Source organism: Stylophora pistillata, chromosome 9 (assembly GCF_964205215.1).
Source record: "Stylophora pistillata chromosome 9, jaStyPist1.2, whole genome shotgun sequence".
Lineage (NCBI taxonomy): Eukaryota > Metazoa > Cnidaria > Anthozoa > Scleractinia > Pocilloporidae > Stylophora > Stylophora pistillata.
The window spans coordinates 16,716,796-16,735,298 of record NC_142527.1 but is presented as its reverse complement, the minus strand read 5'-3'; the positions used below and the strand labels follow the sequence as shown (position 1 = coordinate 16,735,298).

The window sequence follows — 18,503 nt, the reverse complement described above, 5'->3', positions numbered from 1 at the left end:
AGTTTTTCCTTCAAAAGGTTTTGTCTGGAGCTTCACAGAAGTAATTGAAACAGGAATATCATAAGCCTTTGTACTTATTCTTGCACTAAAATCTATAAACTTAATAAACAAGAGGAATTCTTTCTTTGCATACAAAAAACAGCTGAAATCAGACAATTAAAAGAAACAAAGTCAAGAAACAATATCATGAAAAACTCAAGGTGATTAAAAAAAAAACCAAGGCAAGTTCTCACACCAATCTGGTAACTAGAGTTCATATTTTTTGGAAAGAGTAGTTTTATTTAATGTTTTGAGAATTTCTCGTTTTGTACCTGGTAATGTTTCAATATTCCTGTGGCAGTAACAAATTACCTTCTGTTTTCTGTGCGGTGTTCTTCAGCCAGCCTTTGAAGCAGTTGATCTGCATAACGATTAGCCTTGGTAGCCAGGCCTCTCTTCAAATCATCACAGTCTAACTGAACCATGTCAAAATGTGCCACAGTTGGAAGTGAACTTATTTCCCAAGCAAGGGAACGAAACTTTTCAATTTCCTGTAGTTAAAACAAAGAAAATGGATTTCAATTCCTGTTACATTCATGTTACATTTATTTGAAAATTTGTCTTTTCACTAAACAACATACAATAATGTCTTGATTAGCATTGCTGTTGCCATGTATTGCTAATAAAAAAAGGAAAAATTTTCAGTAAACATCTACCAAGGAAAAGCTGCCAAGAGGCCGCTGAATGCTTATGTGTTTCTACGAATGCTTTTTAGCAGATTTTGATTTCTACTTTTCATATTCTGATTATCTGTGTTTGGTAGAAAGTATTTTTGTATCATACAAACATGAATAATTGTTTGAGCCAGATTAACAGTAGCTGAGGTAGTTACTAAAACATGGAACCACCCAAAACCATCCAAAACCACCCAAAAACCACCCATGACCACCCAAAATGAAAAAGGTCATGCAAAGTCCTGCATGGGCAAGTAGGCTTAGCTATTGAGTTGAGCCTGGTTTCTAAGCAATTTCAGAAAGTGATCCCAAAAAATTGTTTTGCTCCATGTGTTAATTTTTGTCCTTGGAGTGATGTAGAATGGCGACCACATTTTTTTAATGTTTTTGTTTTGTTTTTTTGTTTGGTTTTGTTTTTTGTTTTGTTTTTTAAATGAGAGGCTGTAATTTTACTCGATATTAGCTACTTCACATGCTCTCCCTCTGGAGCTAATTAAATAGACACGACATAAATTTTACCATACAGCCTGATCTGTGGTTTGGCCAAAGGCCTTTTAACCAGTGCGGCACTCCTCTTTTGGTGGCGGTGATGTTATTTCAAGTAGATCCTCTGCAGCTAGTTTTTTTTTCAAAATAACGAGCTCTCCCTTCATCAGAAACAAAAATAACGTAACAGCTCGCCATTCCTCCCCCCTCCAATAAGTCCCCCTCACGCCTATTAGAGCATTTACCATAGTTGAAAGTGACACAAACCTTATCCACTTAAAGTTCTCTTTGTTTACCAATTATTCATACTGAAAATTTTTTAAATCCCTGGCATGATCAGATAATTGGACGTTAACAGGAACTTTAACAACTGAGAATACAAGAAACATCGGCGTGTAGTAAACACAAACTCAAATTTTAACACCACTAAAATGAAAAACGTTTTGCGACCTAAGGCAAGTAAGTGTTTTAGTGTTTTTATGGTGGGATTTTATGTCTTCTACTCCAATGTCAATGTTATGTTGACGTGCTTAATACCCTGCGAGCAGAGGTTTTTTCTACTCTTCGAGGAAAAGGACAACTTTCCCTTTACTTGTAGCATGGAAGGGAGTAGAAAAAAACCTCTGCTGCAGGATACGTGCTAAAATACTACATTGAATACATCTTCAAGACACGTTTTTAATGAGGTGCACTTCTTGCGAGTGTGCTGCAATCCAGCGAGCCCTTTGGAAAAAAACATGTCACTGACTAAGGGCAGAAGTTGCAAGACACAATTCACTGAATTGAATTCAGGAAGCATGTATTTGCTTTCTGAAATTGCTTAGAAACCAGGCTCAACTCAGTAGCCAAGTCTACTTGCCCAGGCCTTTGAGTACTTGCGTGACCTTTTTTGTTTTGGTTGGTGTTTGGGTGGTTTTTGGGTGGTTTTTGGGTGGTTTTTGGGTGGTTGTGGGTGGTTTTTGGGTGGTTGTGGGCCGGGGGGTACTCGATATATTCCTGGGTGGGGAGGTGCATTGCGGCCCCTCAATTACCCTGACCCTGTTTAAGACAAATATCGCTGATTTTCCTACTCTGTTTAAGACAGAATTCCGATTTTTGATACCCTGTTTAAGACATTTAATGTGCCTGGTATCAATGCCAAAATCAACGGAATTCAATATTAATTAAAATTAGAGCTTGTAAAAATTTTGCTGTTTATCTTCCAAGAAAAGATATCCTGTTTAAGACAAAAATTGATAAATTCAATACCCTGTTTAAGACAAAAATCTCGAAAAAAATACCCTGGCTGGCCGCACTTCCCCATTAAGCCCTTATAAGGGAGTACCCCCCGGGGTTGTGGGTGGTTTTGGGTGGTTTTGGATGGTTTTGGGTAGTTCCATGTTTTAGTAACTACCCAGTAGCTGAAAGAATCCATCATGATGCGAATAGGAATGAAACTCAATCTCTAACTTCACTACAAAGTGATTACTGTTTGAATCCCCTAAATATGAAAAAGAGTAACAAGAGAACTAAACATGACAAAAATACATAAAAGGCAGCTGACATGATGACCCATATGAGTACTATAAGCAATACTCACAACAGGCAAGATTTCACAACAGTTTGCATTTTAAATGTTTCCATGCAGGCTTCAAGGAGAACTTTTAAAGGCTTTCAGAGAGTTATAAAAAGGGTTCATGAAATAAATTTAGGAATGTTTTTCATGAAGAGTCAAAAAAAAACTTGTGCTAAGACAATAATTTAGTTCAATGCCCCTGACTTTTACATGCAAAGGAAGTGAAATGATTACCTGTATGTAATTTTCAAAGGAGTTTTCAGATGAAATGAACTGCTCCACATGAGCTGAGGATTCCCCACTGACCAGAGCACTATACTTATCTGTCAATTCAACACAAATACATTGTCCAATTTCACCTAAAGCTCCTGTCATTTACAATACTCAATGTAGCATAAAGAGTCAATAAGTTTTAAGGAGACCCTTAATTCCTAAACGAAAAAGACAGAGGTAAACAAGTTAGCCAGGAAAAAGCTAAACAACCAGGTCATAATTTGCCGACTTCTGATCGCGTGTAATGCTTGTTACTGACCAAGTCTCCCTCGCCGAAAAATTGCTTCACAACCACGGTTCTCTTTGAAATGTCGAAAACAGATTTTTCAAGGTCTGCGTTTCTGAGGTCTGTCTGCATTTTCGAGGTTTGCATTTTCAAGGTCTGAGTTTTCGAGGTCTGCAGTCTGCAGTCTGCATTTTCGACACCCTAATTTGAGGCAGCATGTTGTAATGGAGAATACAGTTCTTTGGTTACCACCAGACTGGACAAACTTGGATCTTAAATACTCATCTAAAAGCTTTAAAATCTGAATATTAAGTTTTTGTATCATTGCTTCATAGAAATAGGATATTAATTTCAGGGTTTATGATTAAGCCTCCGTGAGCCCCATGCAATGATCTGAACTAAGCTAATGTGAAACCAGTTTAATGCAACTCTTACATGTAGGTCCAAACAATATGATGGAGGTGGCAATTTAAATAACATATTTTTACTTAAAAAGACACACACCAAATCCATTATCTCCATTTTGCCCAATCCCTCTGCAAAGGTGGCACAAACATTTCCTTATACTTAAGCTACAACTTACATATTAAATAAAGATGACTGCGCTCATTTCTTACCAAAGGAATGCAGGTACTCAATTGGCTGCTGTAAGTTAAAGTTCACTGCATCCTTAAGGAACTTAGTGCATCTGAACAGAACATCATTATCCACAGCAGCATCCACACGAGTCATCGTGTTTCCCCCTGCCAACCATGACTGCACAACAGATTGAAAGCACAATAATTCTAATATGGTCTATCAGACAGGCCTATTTCTTGACAAGCTTGAAAGATTTACCAGTATGACTACCTCAAGGTACTAACAAACACTCTGGCTGATATATATACAAACTTCACTATAGTATACATATAAAACCTGCACTTCTTCACACAAAGTGAGCAAGACTGACATAGGTTGCATGTAAGTAACCAAAATAACTTTTCTTTTTCCAATAATTTAGATAGGACATGTTCTCTTCTCATAGTTATGACCCTCAAGAGCATTACTGCTCCAGAAATTCCTGTCAGCCAAAACAAATGAGCATCCTGAAATTTTGCTTTTTAGATTTTGCCAATTTTTTCACAACACTGTAGCTTTCATTCAATCATCTACAAGTTCACTTCATTCTTGAGCTACCCATGCTGACCTTTCTTTTTAATGAGCTGGCGCAGTGCACCAGAATGTGCCACTAGAGAAGGTAAGAGGCCCTAACACACTGGTCTAATAATTTAAAACAAAGTGTGAAAGTGTAGTGTGATCATCCATGTTACCCCCGGGTTCAAACCATTTACTGAATTCAAAATAAGGTCAGACTTCTTTTTTTTCCTTTGTAGTAATTTTCCAGTAGTTTGTAGGAAAATTCAATCCGATACACAAATTCTATTTCAGTTGGCTGAATAAATGCAAAATTCACATATCTTAGAGCCAGTATGAGCCAAATGTTTATTTTTTTAATATTTAAAGTACTTTGGAAAAAGATAAAAAAATAAAATCATTTCATCAGGCAATCTTTCTTACCAATTTTCCTCCAAAAATAGGGGTGACCCTAAAAGCTGGAATGGCAGAATGCCCAATGGCAGAAAAATAACCCCAAATCCAAAAAGACAGAATGGCCAAAAATTGCCCCAAATCCTTTAAGTCAGATGGAATGACAGAAAATTACCCAAAATCCTAAATGATAGAATGGTAGTATTTTCCTTTGCTACACTGTAGCAGTGTTCTAGTTGTGTACATAAATGATTGAGATTGTCACTCTCTTATTTTCTCCTCGTGAGTATAACTTCTGCAGAAACTAAACCAATACCCAAAATATTACCTTTGTTCGGAATTAATGTGTAACATCATGTTGTTAGCTGTTCTGAGTTTGTTTTCAAGAAGTGATTTTCTGTGGTTATAGAGGTGTTAGGTGGGCTGACAGGTTGAAAGCAACCCTTGCTGTTTTGGTAGTTAGGTTATTTTCAAAGTAGCTGACCTTTTTTTGACCTTTGCTCTGATGAGCATGCATGTCTTTCATTGATTTTCCCCCTTTTAGAGGAAACTATTGGAAGCTAATCTCCTTACACTTAGGCTACTTCTCTATAATTTGCCAGTTGTTCAATAAAACCTTTTTAAGGCTGCATGGTCACTGACAGGTTATATATGATATAACAAAAGGCATTATGGTTAGTCACACTTTGTTTTTCTTCTGAAGTGTTGTTTTCCTGTTAGAGAAATCAACCCCTGTGAGGATACTATTCAGCTAGATTAAATTTGGAAATTAATTGCCATTTGGAGTGGTTTAGATGTTCTCTTCAAAGCTTGTTTTCAACATTGAGTTTCTCCAATGTAAAAGACTTCATAAGATCAGTGTATAGTTTCAATTCCTTACTCCTTTTTCAGAATATTAGTGTACAGGCTAGTTAAACATCCAAAGGGAATAAAATCACACTTTGTGGGACTTATGTCCTTACTATTAAATTACTATAAGTAATTGGTCATCACTATATTAAGTTTAATGTCTTGCAGTGAATCTTTGAGAAATAACTTCTATGTTTTGGCTATTGGCTGAAGAATGTATACAAAATATGATATTTCTGTTGCCTCATTGAAATAACATGAGTTTTTCCTTACAATTCTTGTCCCCACCACTACCCCTGGAATGTACCAAAATAAAATACTGTCAGTGGTAATTGTTCTGTTGTTTAGGATTTGGGGTATTTTCCACTAGTCCTTCAATTTTCCACTGTTTCGGCTTTTAGGGTCACCCCAAGATAGAAGTTTATGTGTTTTCTGGTATTGTTTTTTGTTTGTTTTTTTTGGTTTGATTCTTTTCTCTGTTATGGAAAAGAATTGATGGGCAAAAACAAGGTAATCAGGACTAGCTTGCTTTAAAGACATACCTGTACCGTAGGAACTTGCTGCATGGTTCTAGTAACTGTGGATATGACATGCAATACTGCTGCCTCGACATCATCAAGTGCAGGATAGAACTGCATGTGGTCGTCATCATCCAAGATCAATTCCATTTTGAAAAGTGGAAGACAACTTTTGCTGTTCTCATGAAACAGATCTGTCCATACAGTTATGGTTCTGTTTATGAGGTCCTTTAGCTAAGAAAAACACGCACAATTTGTTGGAAAATCAAATCTTGTTTTCTTTAAATTCATAAGCAAAAGATGGATCAAAGTTTAGAGTATACACTGCACTCTATAATACCTGGTTAGAAATAAGTGTAGAGACACTGTTGTAAAAGGCATCAACTTGTGAAGAGCTCATGTGCTTCAGCATATCTTTGTCAATAAAAACATTCACCACTTCTGGGAACCAGCTAATTGCAATGAAAACAGTTAATATATTAATGATCAAAGTCAGAGTCAAATACACAGCTGTTAGGAGGAACACAACTGACAAGTCCCTCTACACTCCACAGAGGTAATGAAATCTGTATCTGCACTATGGTTAGAATTGACTAGTTTCTAAGTTTGTCTCTGTTGAACCTCACTGACAAACCCTTAGCCTGCTAAGAGTTTTGTGGTTGGAGATCAATCTTTTTATATGAATCAGATATCAAGAGCCTGAGAGGCATGATCTTCACTCTTTCGCCAAAAGGTTAAATGCATAACACAATGAGACATTAAAAGGTAAAGCCGAGCATCCTGAATTAAGAGAGGATCAAACCCACAGATATTCATTGCAGCACTTCAATAAAGTAAGAGAGTATGTATGCAGCCATGGAATACATGTAAATATAAATTCATTTCATCTCAGATGGGATCGGAAGTGAGAGTGAGAGATCAAGACAAATCAAAATCTAAATCGATTCTCAAGATCTCACAAAGTACTCACAATTACCTATGCATTAGCTTTTCTTCAGTCTTCTCACAATCAAGGGTTACATTATTCTTGAGGTGCTCACATTCAATAGAGCCTTGAGTTCTGCAAAAAATATAACCAATATCCTGTATATATCCTTGTAAGGTGAAACAAAGTTCAGTCAGTTAACAAGCCAAAAAGCATTAGTATGTCCAGTCAGTTAAGCAGAATGTGACTTAAGAGTATTGTAACCACCCCCCACCCCATTGAAAAAATGCAGGTAACAACACCCCCCTCCCTCCCCCACATTTCCTCAGCTTTGCCAATTAGTATGCCAACACCCCCATCATAATCCTGCCTGGAGAGTGGCTATGTAAGGGTACAATGTCTTGGGCAAAGGAACAATACAATGGCCTTACCAGAGCTCCATCCTGCATCTTCCAATTGGCACTACTAACTGTAATGCATTGTATACTGTATTTTGACAATTTGAAAATACCAAAATGTTAAAAGCCATCTTTGCTAAATGGAATTGTAAAATGTGCAAGCCATATCACTGAACAATGGCCCAGGTAATTAAAAAGCTAAAAAAAAAAAGAAGCATGTTCAACTCTTCATAACAAGTGGATGCATGTAAAACAAATAATCTCACTTACCTCAGATTGGACTGATCAGTTATCAGCATGGTTGAGTAATTCTTACTCTGACAGATTCCCAAAATTGTTTGCATTGAAGGATGTAAAATGTGTAGATTTTGCTTAATTGATTCTCGGGCAGCATTGAAACTCTCTCTCCATGGACTGGAATAGTCAATTCCACTGGATAAGAGAACAGAACAATTTATTCTTGAAAGTGGTCATATATGCGATGTCTAGTTCAAAAGAGAGTTATTACATTTAATCCTCCTTGGTACCATCTTTGTTATGATAGATTATCATGTCATTTCCCTTTAAAGGCTCTATATAGTTATGTATTATAATTGCCTAAAATATAGTTATGTTAACTAATGGTATGTCAAAGTTAAGAGGTACAGGGACCTCTCAAGTTTGTAGCCCTGGTTCACTTCCCTGATTGAGCTTCAGAAGTTGAGTCGAGTTTCATTTTGGGACCCACCCTTGTGAGAGGGGGGAGCTGGAACAAGGGAGTCACAGCCTCCCACTTCTCATACCATATTTTCCTGCTTCCCATATTATTGGGACGCTTAGCCTCCTCACTCCTGCCTTTTGTTGTGTTCTCATATCTTCAGATTGATAAAAAGGATTTGAAACCTGAGTAGCTTTTGACAACATTTGACCTGACTTTCTCTGTACCGTAGATAATTTTGTCTGCTAGAGCTTGCAAGAAATTGACAAATGTGTACGTGTACAGTTCATGTAATCTCATTCATGATCTATAATGTAACCCACCTCAAGAGCTATCCCATCTCAACAGCATTAATGCTGAGTACAAATTTACATTCACTCATGTAAAAAAGTTCCTCCTAAGCCTTGGTGGATGTTAAATGGAAGTAAAAAAACTTTGCTGGGTACAAGTTTTTGACTGGATTATAAGCCAGAATAAGCTCCTGCTTCCTGCCCTCTCCTGCCCCCTGTTCTCCCATGCTCCCACCCCCCTGTTCCCCAACAAGACTGTGAAAAGCACAGTTTTCTGTTTGTCAGTTGGAATAAATCGGTGTCTCAAGAAGAACAATTTGCTGACAAAATTGAAGATAAAAAGCTGCCAGAATTTAACACGTTCCTCAAGCAATTTTTATGATAAACTAAAAAAAAAAAACATTCCATTTCAGAAAGCTTGTCATTGTTATCACGTGAAAAAAAACTAAGCAAGAAAATTTCATTTAACTCTGGGCCAAACTGTCTTCTTGATCAAGTTTTCTAGAAGAAAATCTAAGAAAAGCTACAGGGCTTTTTTTACCACATACTACAAGCAGCTTACAGTAAAGTAGCTGATAAGTCTGTACTGAGAGTTATAGAATTGATACAAGTCAACCACCGGGTAAAAACTTTACATTTGGGAATTTATTCCTGTCTGTGTTTAAAAGCAGTGCATATTGTAGCATTTTGGGAAGACCCACATGTCCAGTTCGTCAATCTTTTTTCAAGTAAATTAAGTGTACAACCTTTTTCTCCAAGCTTTCAATTTCCTGCCTGGCAGTCATAAAAATTTCAATTAAAGCAGACTTAAACCAATGTGTTGGGCTAACATCTACCTTTGTATAAAGAGGGGGTGAAAAGACATTTAAACGTATCAGCAGATTATGACAGTATTTTTGCCCAGATTTAAGTTTCAAGCAGATCCAGCAATTGCAGCAGTTTGCAGTTCTTAGAGACTTTTTGGATCCAGATTATGGATTTTGCTTGTGATTAAGTTTGGATCATGGATCTCAGCAATCCTCAGAAATATTTTGTTTAGTTTGCTTGTGTGTGTATGTGCACATTACTATACATTTTCTGTCACAAACAAGAATCACCAAATGTCACTCAGTAAGGAAACAGTTAAACACACTTTGGCCAAGAAGCTGTAACATGTTGCCAGTGGGACACACTGTCTTAACATGTACTCATTTAGTGTGTTCATTTAATGTGAGAATGACTTAAGTTTTTATCCAACACACCATAGCTCAAAGTATGTTTTTCACAAATCCACATATTAAGTAGCAAACAGACTCAGATTTGACATTTTTTTTTAAAACTGATCTACAGATTGGGTTGTTACATTACAGTGGATCTCATTCATCCCCTGTCTTTAATTTTGCCTTTCTCTTGTTCGACTATCCCCTGCACAGTGAAAATTTAATGCACATAAATAGAATTTGAGTACATTAATTAATAGAAAAATCAATAATATCCATAAAAAAATAAAAATGTTGAATTTTAATGGTTAAAATTTAGTGTTAAATGTGCATCAAAGCATATACATGTACAAGCAGCTGTATTGATACAAAATAAACCAATGAGAAACTGACCCAAACAGAGTAATATCCATAAAAAAAATAAAAATCTTGAAAAAAATTAAAATCCTGGCATTTTTAACTCTTAGGTTATTTCGGGCAGCCAGTGCCCCTATCATTGTCTGTACTATTATTATAAATCTTTCTTTCTTGTATATTTTGGGGTGAAAAAAATAAAGTTGTTGTTGTTGTTGAGTCCTTTCATAATGACAGCATGACTATATGCAAATATATAGTGAAAATACTAATGTTTTTCAAGGCCAGACAGGCTAGTTTTCATGAATGTAGAAAATACCAATTAAAATCACCATATATAAAGAGGTCTATCACATGCTATTATAACTTCTTCTTTATTAAAGAAAAAAGAAAGGGACCCTGTAAACTTACAGGACTTCATCTGGTAAATCTTCATCAGCTTCAACTCCTTTTACCTTTGGTTTAACCAGGATATGTTGAACTAGAAGAAGGAAAAGGCAAGTTGGCATTTCTCTCCAAATGTAGGAGAAGTATGTTCTGTTACAAAAAAATTATATGAAATAATAAAAAAAATAATAAAACACTGTCACTTGAAAGAACATAAGTTGTAACAAGTTCACCAGCTAAAATATTTTTGAGATTTTTAAGAGAAAGGTAAATTCACAAGCTGCCTTCAAATGTGTCAAAAATTCAACTACAAATGTCGCAATTCTGAATCTTGCGTAGCAAACTGGCTGCTGTCTCACATTGCAAAGTCTACTTCTGCAAAAACAGGAGTTGTTGATCAAATACATGCTGGTGCACAATTTTTTCAAAAGAACTAGTTTATTGATTGCCTTAACAACTCAATTTATCTGCACAGAGTTATATCATGTACTCAAAGCAGCTCTCCTAAGCTCTGCAAATAGGAAGGAACTTTCACTAGTCAGAATGTGTTACAGTCCAGCCTAGGTTTAATTTTAGTCTACATAATAAATGTGTAGCAAGACCTTAATAGTTTAAAAAATTAAAACAATTAATTTAAAGCAAGTCCATGAGCCTTCATTGATCCCCACATCATCAGGGCCAAAAATATTTGGCAACTTAATTGGCTATATTTAGGATGGTGAGGTGTGTTATAGATGAAGAAAGGTGAAATATTGGGGAATGTGAGTGTATGAGGAGTGCTCTAAGGGATAAGGTACATGTAAGATAACAATTTTTTGAAATGATAGAAAAGTGATGAGAATAGGCTGGAATAAAATAACAAACAGAAAGAACTAAAATAGATGGTAATGAAGTAAATCAGCATTCTTCTAGGGATTGCAATTACACATAGCTAATTAAAAGTATCAATGATAAAATAAAATAAGATACATTCTTCCCAGGGGTGCCACTGAATAGAGTAATGGTGATATTCAAGAAAATGGATGGTCTGTATATGTATAGTTCACCATATCATATACTTCATGCTTGAGCACTCTTTTTAGGAGAGGCTGGAGAGAGAGCCTCATGTAATGTGCAGGATGTGGATCAGCAAAAGTTCATAGACTTGCTTAAATTCATTCTCTCCTAATCTTTACCTTAGTTTAAGGCCTCACTGCTACATCTACTACATTTACTATTGAAGGACAACTAGAAACAATTATTCTACGTAATTTTTAGGATATTATCTCTTATTGAGATGAGAACTGCAACAAGTTAAATCTACTCACCCATTGCCTTTCTGATACTGGCGTCATACTCAGCAATGATTTCATCATATAACTCCTTGATGTTTGGTTGTAGTTGTGGAGATAATACCAATTTTGCTGGAATCATAGTTAAGATGGTATCCCACCACTCATTCGCCATTGATGTCACAGGGCCTTCTTGAACACACTTCTTCATGAATTGGTAGTTTAGCTACAACAGAAAATCGGACTTAGAACTTGACAAGTCCTGACTTTTTTATGTGCTACAGTGTATTGAATTGAATGAAAAGTTCTCAGATTTCATGTTTTTCAAGGCTTATTTGCCCACTTGTTTCTCAGTGACTCAGTAGATTGGGAAACCTTACGTTTTTGTGCTGCTGATTAATGTTACACTCCACTTTTGGAGTGTGACTTAATTAATATACATTAGCTTTTGTATTTGTGTTCTAAACTCCCCAACTTGACTGGCAACAAGTCTAGAAGCTATGCAAGCTTAATCAGTGTTGAAACTGCCTCACTCCTGTGCATAGTGCAAGTTCAGGCATGCACGGCACGGGTTCAATAAAAAAAATGTAACTTGAGGTTTTCGAGTAAGTTAGTTGAGTTTTCATCGATTAAAATTGATATCAAAAGACAGTTCGAGTGATCATTACAATCAGGAAGATTTAAGCTACACCAGTACTGTTGGAGTCATTGTTTCCCAGCAAGGCACTGAGGTTTTCAGTTGCAGAGCACAAGATATACTTTCTGGATATCTGCACTCATCTATATTACAAATGACCACACTTACTCGTGTTCGCCGTTCAGTGCTCATCATCTACAACAGAAAGAAAATATAAAAATTCATATATTTAATAAACTCATTTTCTGATATAATTTGTTTTTATCAACTGAGTTGAAAAAGTAAATTGGCCACTGTAAAGAGTTTAAAAGCTTTTTTCAGCTTTAAACTTTTTACGGTAATTATGATAATTTACATTATCAATTCAGTTGATTATATAAACCAAATTATCTTGTTACCCCAACCAATGCAGACCCACAGTTCCTTTAGAAATTTGATACCCCTTTCTTTATTTTTCCTGAATACCATATATACCACCTTCAGCACACCTTCTGGTCACATATCCTTTTGGGGGGTCAGAGATCAGATTTCTGGCTACTAACACCCCTAACACCTTCCTAAACAATCCAGCAATTTTATTCAACATCTACTGTCTGGCACCCAAAACATGATATGGCTTTGAAATTAATCGTTTACTCATGAAGCAGTGAATGTTAAATGAAAATATCTGATCTAGAACAAACAGAGAAAACCAGTCAAGAAGAGGTATTTATTTTTACAGATAAAAAATAATGATACTGATATATTCCATAAACCAATTCAAAGTGTGATGGAAAAACTTGCAGCTTTAAGGCCTTAGGGATTTCAAATACCTAAACTAATTATCTGTTGTGGTTTCAGCATGCTTCCTTGTTCTTCCCCTTACACCAGATACAGTGTGCACCCCTGCAGTTCAAACATTTTCCTTACAGGGTAGTAAGTGCAATATCTAAGTTTAAACATACTTGAGAGGGCATTTCAGGTTCCCCAGCCAATATAGGCCTTCTCTTCAGACTTTCCTCTGTATCTTCTTTGCCTTTAAAGGCTATTTCATACCTAGTAAATAAATGCAAATAAGAGAGACCAAGAATAAATAACTCCTGAACAATTTCTGTAGATAAAACACATTCTACAAAAGCAAGTTTTTAAGCAGTGTGACCCTTAATCAAATAAAAAGTTGCATGGTAAGAGTTCAGGTTGTTCAGACACAACAATTAAAGGAGCATCTCTGTAATGGCCAGAAACCTGAATCATGTCGACTCACTTTAATTTAAGCAATTGGATAGATAGATAGATAGATAGATAGTTTATTATCAAAAACCTTGCAGCCACAGGCTGAATTACATTTGATTTACAATAAAATATATACTACAAAAAATACATGGCTAAGAAGAACTAATTAAAAAGACAAAAATATATAATTAAGAGAAAAACAATATTACATCATTGCTTTATGGACATAGTGATGGATAAAACTATTTCGAGTACGAATGGTGTGGAGGCGCCGTGTAGTAAAAGAGTGCTGACTCCTTAAATTGACTTCGCACTCATTCTTGGGAGGTAGTAAGCTATAGAGCTTGTGCGAGGGATTAGACAGGATGGAATTAAAAAGCTTATCACATAAGAACTCGCGGCGGTTGTGTAAGGGAACTAGACCAGTCAAAAGAAGCGCCTCATTGTACGAACAATCTGGATAGATAATACGTAAAGCTCGCCTTTGACATCTCTCAAGATCTACTGAAAGGTATTGCGGGAGGCTATGATGATAAACAGGGCATGCATATTCAGTGACAGGCCTAATACAAGTCAAATAGAAGAGCAAAAGTTCCTCCGACTTGACCTGTGCACGCTTAAGCTGACGCAAAAAATACAGGCGCTTGTTTACTTTCTTTACAACTTCGGATATGTGATTATTCCACGTGAGATCGCAAGATATCTGCAAACCTAAGATCTTTGCTTGCTCTACACACTCTAAGTCCTGATCATTAACCTTAATTGGATCAAAGTTCTTTCTAGAGTGACTGAATGTTATGCGCAGTTCCTTGCACTTGGTTTCATTTAATTGGAACTTGTCAGCAGAAGCTTGCGTCGCGAGTTCGTCAACCGCTTGTTGGACTTTGCTGACCTCAGACTTCATGACTGTTTCAGAAATAGTGGAGTCATCGACATATTTCCACATGTCTGTACCCGGGATGATGAGGTCGTTTATCATAATAGTAAATAACCAGGGGCCAAGTTTTGTGCCCTGTGGGACCCCTGATGGGATGGCCCCCCACTCCGAGTAACAGTCCTGACTAAGTTTAACACGCTGTCGGCGACAGGACAGAAAGTCCACTATCCAGTCAATTATTCCGCTTGGAAGATCGTATGAAATGAGCTTCTGAACTAGGATCTGATGGTCAATGAGGTCAAACGCCTTGCGGAAGTCAAAGAGGATGGTTCTGACAGTTGCACCGTTCTCATCCGTAGCACTAAGCCATGAGTGGACCATGCTTATTAGTGCTTGTGTCGTACTGGAACCTGGCACAGTCCCAAACTGCCGTACATCCAATTATAGCTATTATAGCAATTATAGCTAAGATTAGGTCTTTTGCTTATGAAATGTTTATATGGGTAATTAAGGCTTTAATTGTATCACCCTTAAAAAGGTCGGACACCAAAGACTTATCACAATGTACATGTGTCCATCATTCACTTTGGTCTTTACAGTTTACATATTAATGACTTTGCTATAATCACTAATCCTACATAATTTCAGTGGACACCTTGCACCTTGACACCAGGGAAGGCTGGCAAGAGTTCCTTTGAAGTAGGTTGAATACAGGTTTCACTCCATTTAAAAGCCACCCTCAGGTTGTCTTTCATCATCTAAAAATAACTGACTTGTGTTCAAGATCACTCACAATTTATTTGTCAAGAGCCCTTGCATGTTTTCACTTCTCCTGTGTGTTCTTAGATGACTTTTGTCAAACCTTGAGCTGGTTGAAGTTGGAGCAGCAATGGGTGGAAGGCGAGGAAGTTTACCCTCTGAGCTTGAGTGGTGAGATTGCTTGTTTGTCATGGACATCTGAGATGGTAACAGCAAATCATATGATTGATGAGTTAGGTAAAAAATTATATCAGAGCCAAAAAATGTGTAAGGAACTACCCTTAACAATTGGTAACATTCTCAAATAAGGCCACATAAAGTGCTTTGTAAACAAAGTCCACTAGCTCTTTGATAATTCAACTATTTCACAGCTGGCTTTCCTGGAGCCTTATGCACTGAAACCTCACAAACCTGGAGCCTTACACTCTCGTGGAGTTCTGTTCGATTAGCATAAGAGTGCCGCAAAGGTATATCATTCTTGTGAACAATTCTAATTAAAGAGATAACATATTTTTGCTTTTAAGTGGCTTGTCAGCTTAGCGGTGACAGGGATTACCTGAGAGGCCACAAATTATAACTACTTGTTCTTACATTGACTTTGTGGCTGTAAAATTTCTGATTTAATGGCCAATCAATCAATCTCAATCCTTGTATGTTGGGACAATGCTACATAATGCTAATCAACCTCTGTAATTCAATATCATAAGTCAGTGAGTTGAGCAAAAAACCCTTTGAAAAAAGTATAGAAAATTTACACCCTCAGCATTTCAGGAAAGATAAACATGCTTGAAAAACAATCCTTATAATCTAAACACCTTGCACCAACCGCAGAAAAATAAACTCATGGTGGAGATCCACTTTCCCGACTGGCCTCCTAACTAGCTAAATTTTGGACTTAAAGCTGTCTGGTTTTCATTATCCACAAAGGAGAAACATTCTAATTGCCATCACTGAGGTATTTGGTAATATGCATCCATACATGAATCAACTAGCTTGGAATTATACAAAACGACAATTTCTTGCTTATAGACTGGGCACCATCACCACATTAAGTATCAAGAAAGTTGTGTTTTTAACTTTTGTCAAACTATACCATGAAGGGCGAGGACTCACCCCTGCATGAATGCATCGAATTTTTGTCAACCGATATCTATCGCAAACTTCTGTTTATTTGGTGTGCCCAACGTCCACTTTCAATATATACAAACTGAGCACTTTCATACCAAAAAACTTTCCCAAAAGCGCGCAAAACAAAAATCTGTTTGCAATCCTCTGGGAGGGGGAATATTTCTTGTATTCCCCTAACATTGCTATTTTCTCCAAGTTGAGTTCAGGATATCCGATAGCCCGACTAGAGTGTACACAGAATTACCCTAGATTCTTCACGGTTTTTGCTGAAAGTTTCAGCCGAGTAACCAAAAGAACTTTCAAGTCGCGCGTACGTGCAATAAATAACGCGATGTGAAACTGTTTGTCTGAGTTTACCTGGAGATCATGTTTAAAGTTCGACTGTCTTATCTAACAAACATTCTCGGTTACAAAGTTGAGTTAACATTAGGCTGAGCCAGAGCATTATAACCCTTTTTATCCGACCGTCCCCATTGTTTTTGTGGATTTCTAGTGCTTTGTTTACTGTGATCGTTACCAACTTGAACCGCTGCGAGAGAAAATCATAGACTGAGACAGCCCTCTTTAGAAAAAAAACCGTACCTTTTATCACTCTTTTAGGAAAAATTTCCTCTTTGAAGCTTGATTTCACATAATGAAGTTACTGATATCTACAACTTTCTCTGCATCTCAAATAAACTATGGCTGCCATGGGCAATCCAGTCTGTTGTTATAGTGATAGTGTCACTCTTCCCCAGGGCCTTATAAAAACGTGAGAACTCTGAAAACACCAAGCAGACTCGTGGGTCAAGGAAAGGACCTTGAATAAATCAGAAGACCAGTCGTTTTGATATCCATAGGAAAGTAAATAAATAGTTTCTTAAAGTTTCTCCCTGAATTAAAAGCTAAGAGTCCTTCCGCGTAGTTACCAAACAGGGAGTTTACCCTCCACGTGCTCAGAACAAAAAGTACATCTGATGCAGATTTCCTAAGGTTCTATTAACAAAGAAAGAAAATTGAAAGCAAATTGCGAGGTTTTGCCAAAAAGAAAAAGCATTCTTCCTTATCCGGGCCCGTTCGCCTCACATTTTCGATTATGAAAATGAGCGTAATAAACGAAGAGCGGGTTGGGCCAAGCGGCACATCGTGAGCTGGCAAATTGAGAGGGAAATGAGAGGCCTCGTCATAGCTGAGCACTACCCTTAACCTAGGCCTTTAAAGATACAGGACAACCCGGCAGTATATGGTTGGGCCCTCTATTCACTAATAGGTAAAACAGGGTGTGGGAGGTCTGAAAACTGCGTCGTTAGTCTTGTTAACGCATTTTGTGCTACAAGGACTTGTAGTAGAACTGTCGTTACACAAATGCAGAGAGCCCTTCCCTTACCATGCTGGCTTTAGAGACGGTCCATTTTGGTTCTAAGCGAGTGGGGTGGATCTTCATACTATGTTTCATTCTTTTCTGCAGTGAAGGGGGAGCTGAGATTACCCTGCTGGCAGAGGCGTCTGCCAGCAGGGTAAGCTGAGATGAGCCGGACCTTAAAGGGCTGAGATGAGACTTCCTTTTGGACTTATTTTTCAAAGTTTGATTCTTTCAGTTTTTACATATGCTATTGAGGTCTGGGGGTGTGCTTTTTATAGTAAATATTTAAGTAGAATTGATAAGCTCTTTGCCAGGTGTTATAAGCTGGGTTACTGCTTAAAGCAACACAGTATCTTGGATATCCGTTGTAATAGAGATAAGAAATTATGGCAAAGGATTTCTTCCACCAACACTGCGTTGAGCGATCTCTTACCTCCCCAGAGAACACGGCAGTTGAGAACTAGGTCGCCTAATCATATTTTGCCTAAGGTCCAGACAAGCCGTTTCAAATCAGCTTTTATTAATAGATGTCTTTTCAATAGTAATTAATACCTTTTCTTTTTCCTTATTCATTTTATTCATGTTATTCATGTTAATTGTAGCACGTCTGTTTGCACAATAATTCTTAATAAAGACCTTTATCTTCCCTATTATAACAGTACTATTTAACTTTGTATCCCGTCCGCTACAAGTAAAGCGTTCATGTTAGACTGAATGAATGAATTCCATATTTATATTGCGCCCTTTCTATACAATATTCAAAGGCGCAGTACCCCCCCCCCACCCCCCATCAATTTGATAGACACTACACAAAGATAAACCACAACACTGGGCAGTACGTGTCCTACTCTTTTCGAACAGTGTGTGGGTTCTTTAACGT

General features: G+C 37.1%; 1 protein-coding gene across 1 annotated transcript in view; it reads right to left on the bottom strand.

The window, feature by feature from the left end:
- LOC111326083 (dynein axonemal heavy chain 12) overlaps positions 1-17,001 on the bottom strand; it is an 85,033-nt gene extending 68,032 nt beyond the window's left edge. The window contains exons 1-13 of the mRNA XM_088732278.1: positions 16,864-17,001; positions 15,188-15,351; positions 13,250-13,340; positions 12,474-12,500; positions 11,705-11,894; positions 10,422-10,491; positions 7,741-7,902; positions 7,124-7,207; positions 6,488-6,599; positions 6,172-6,381; positions 3,871-4,009; positions 2,989-3,077; positions 352-530 (exon numbers count right to left, since the gene is read on the bottom strand). Of these exons, the coding sequence (XP_088588404.1) occupies positions 352-530; positions 2,989-3,077; positions 3,871-4,009; positions 6,172-6,381; positions 6,488-6,599; positions 7,124-7,207; positions 7,741-7,902; positions 10,422-10,491; positions 11,705-11,894; positions 12,474-12,500; positions 13,250-13,340; positions 15,188-15,351 (1,517 nt within the window). The 5' untranslated portion in view covers positions 16,864-17,001. The remainder of the gene's footprint in view (positions 1-351; positions 531-2,988; positions 3,078-3,870; positions 4,010-6,171; positions 6,382-6,487; positions 6,600-7,123; positions 7,208-7,740; positions 7,903-10,421; positions 10,492-11,704; positions 11,895-12,473; positions 12,501-13,249; positions 13,341-15,187; positions 15,352-16,863) is intronic.
- Between the last annotated feature and the right edge of the window lie 1,502 nt (positions 17,002-18,503).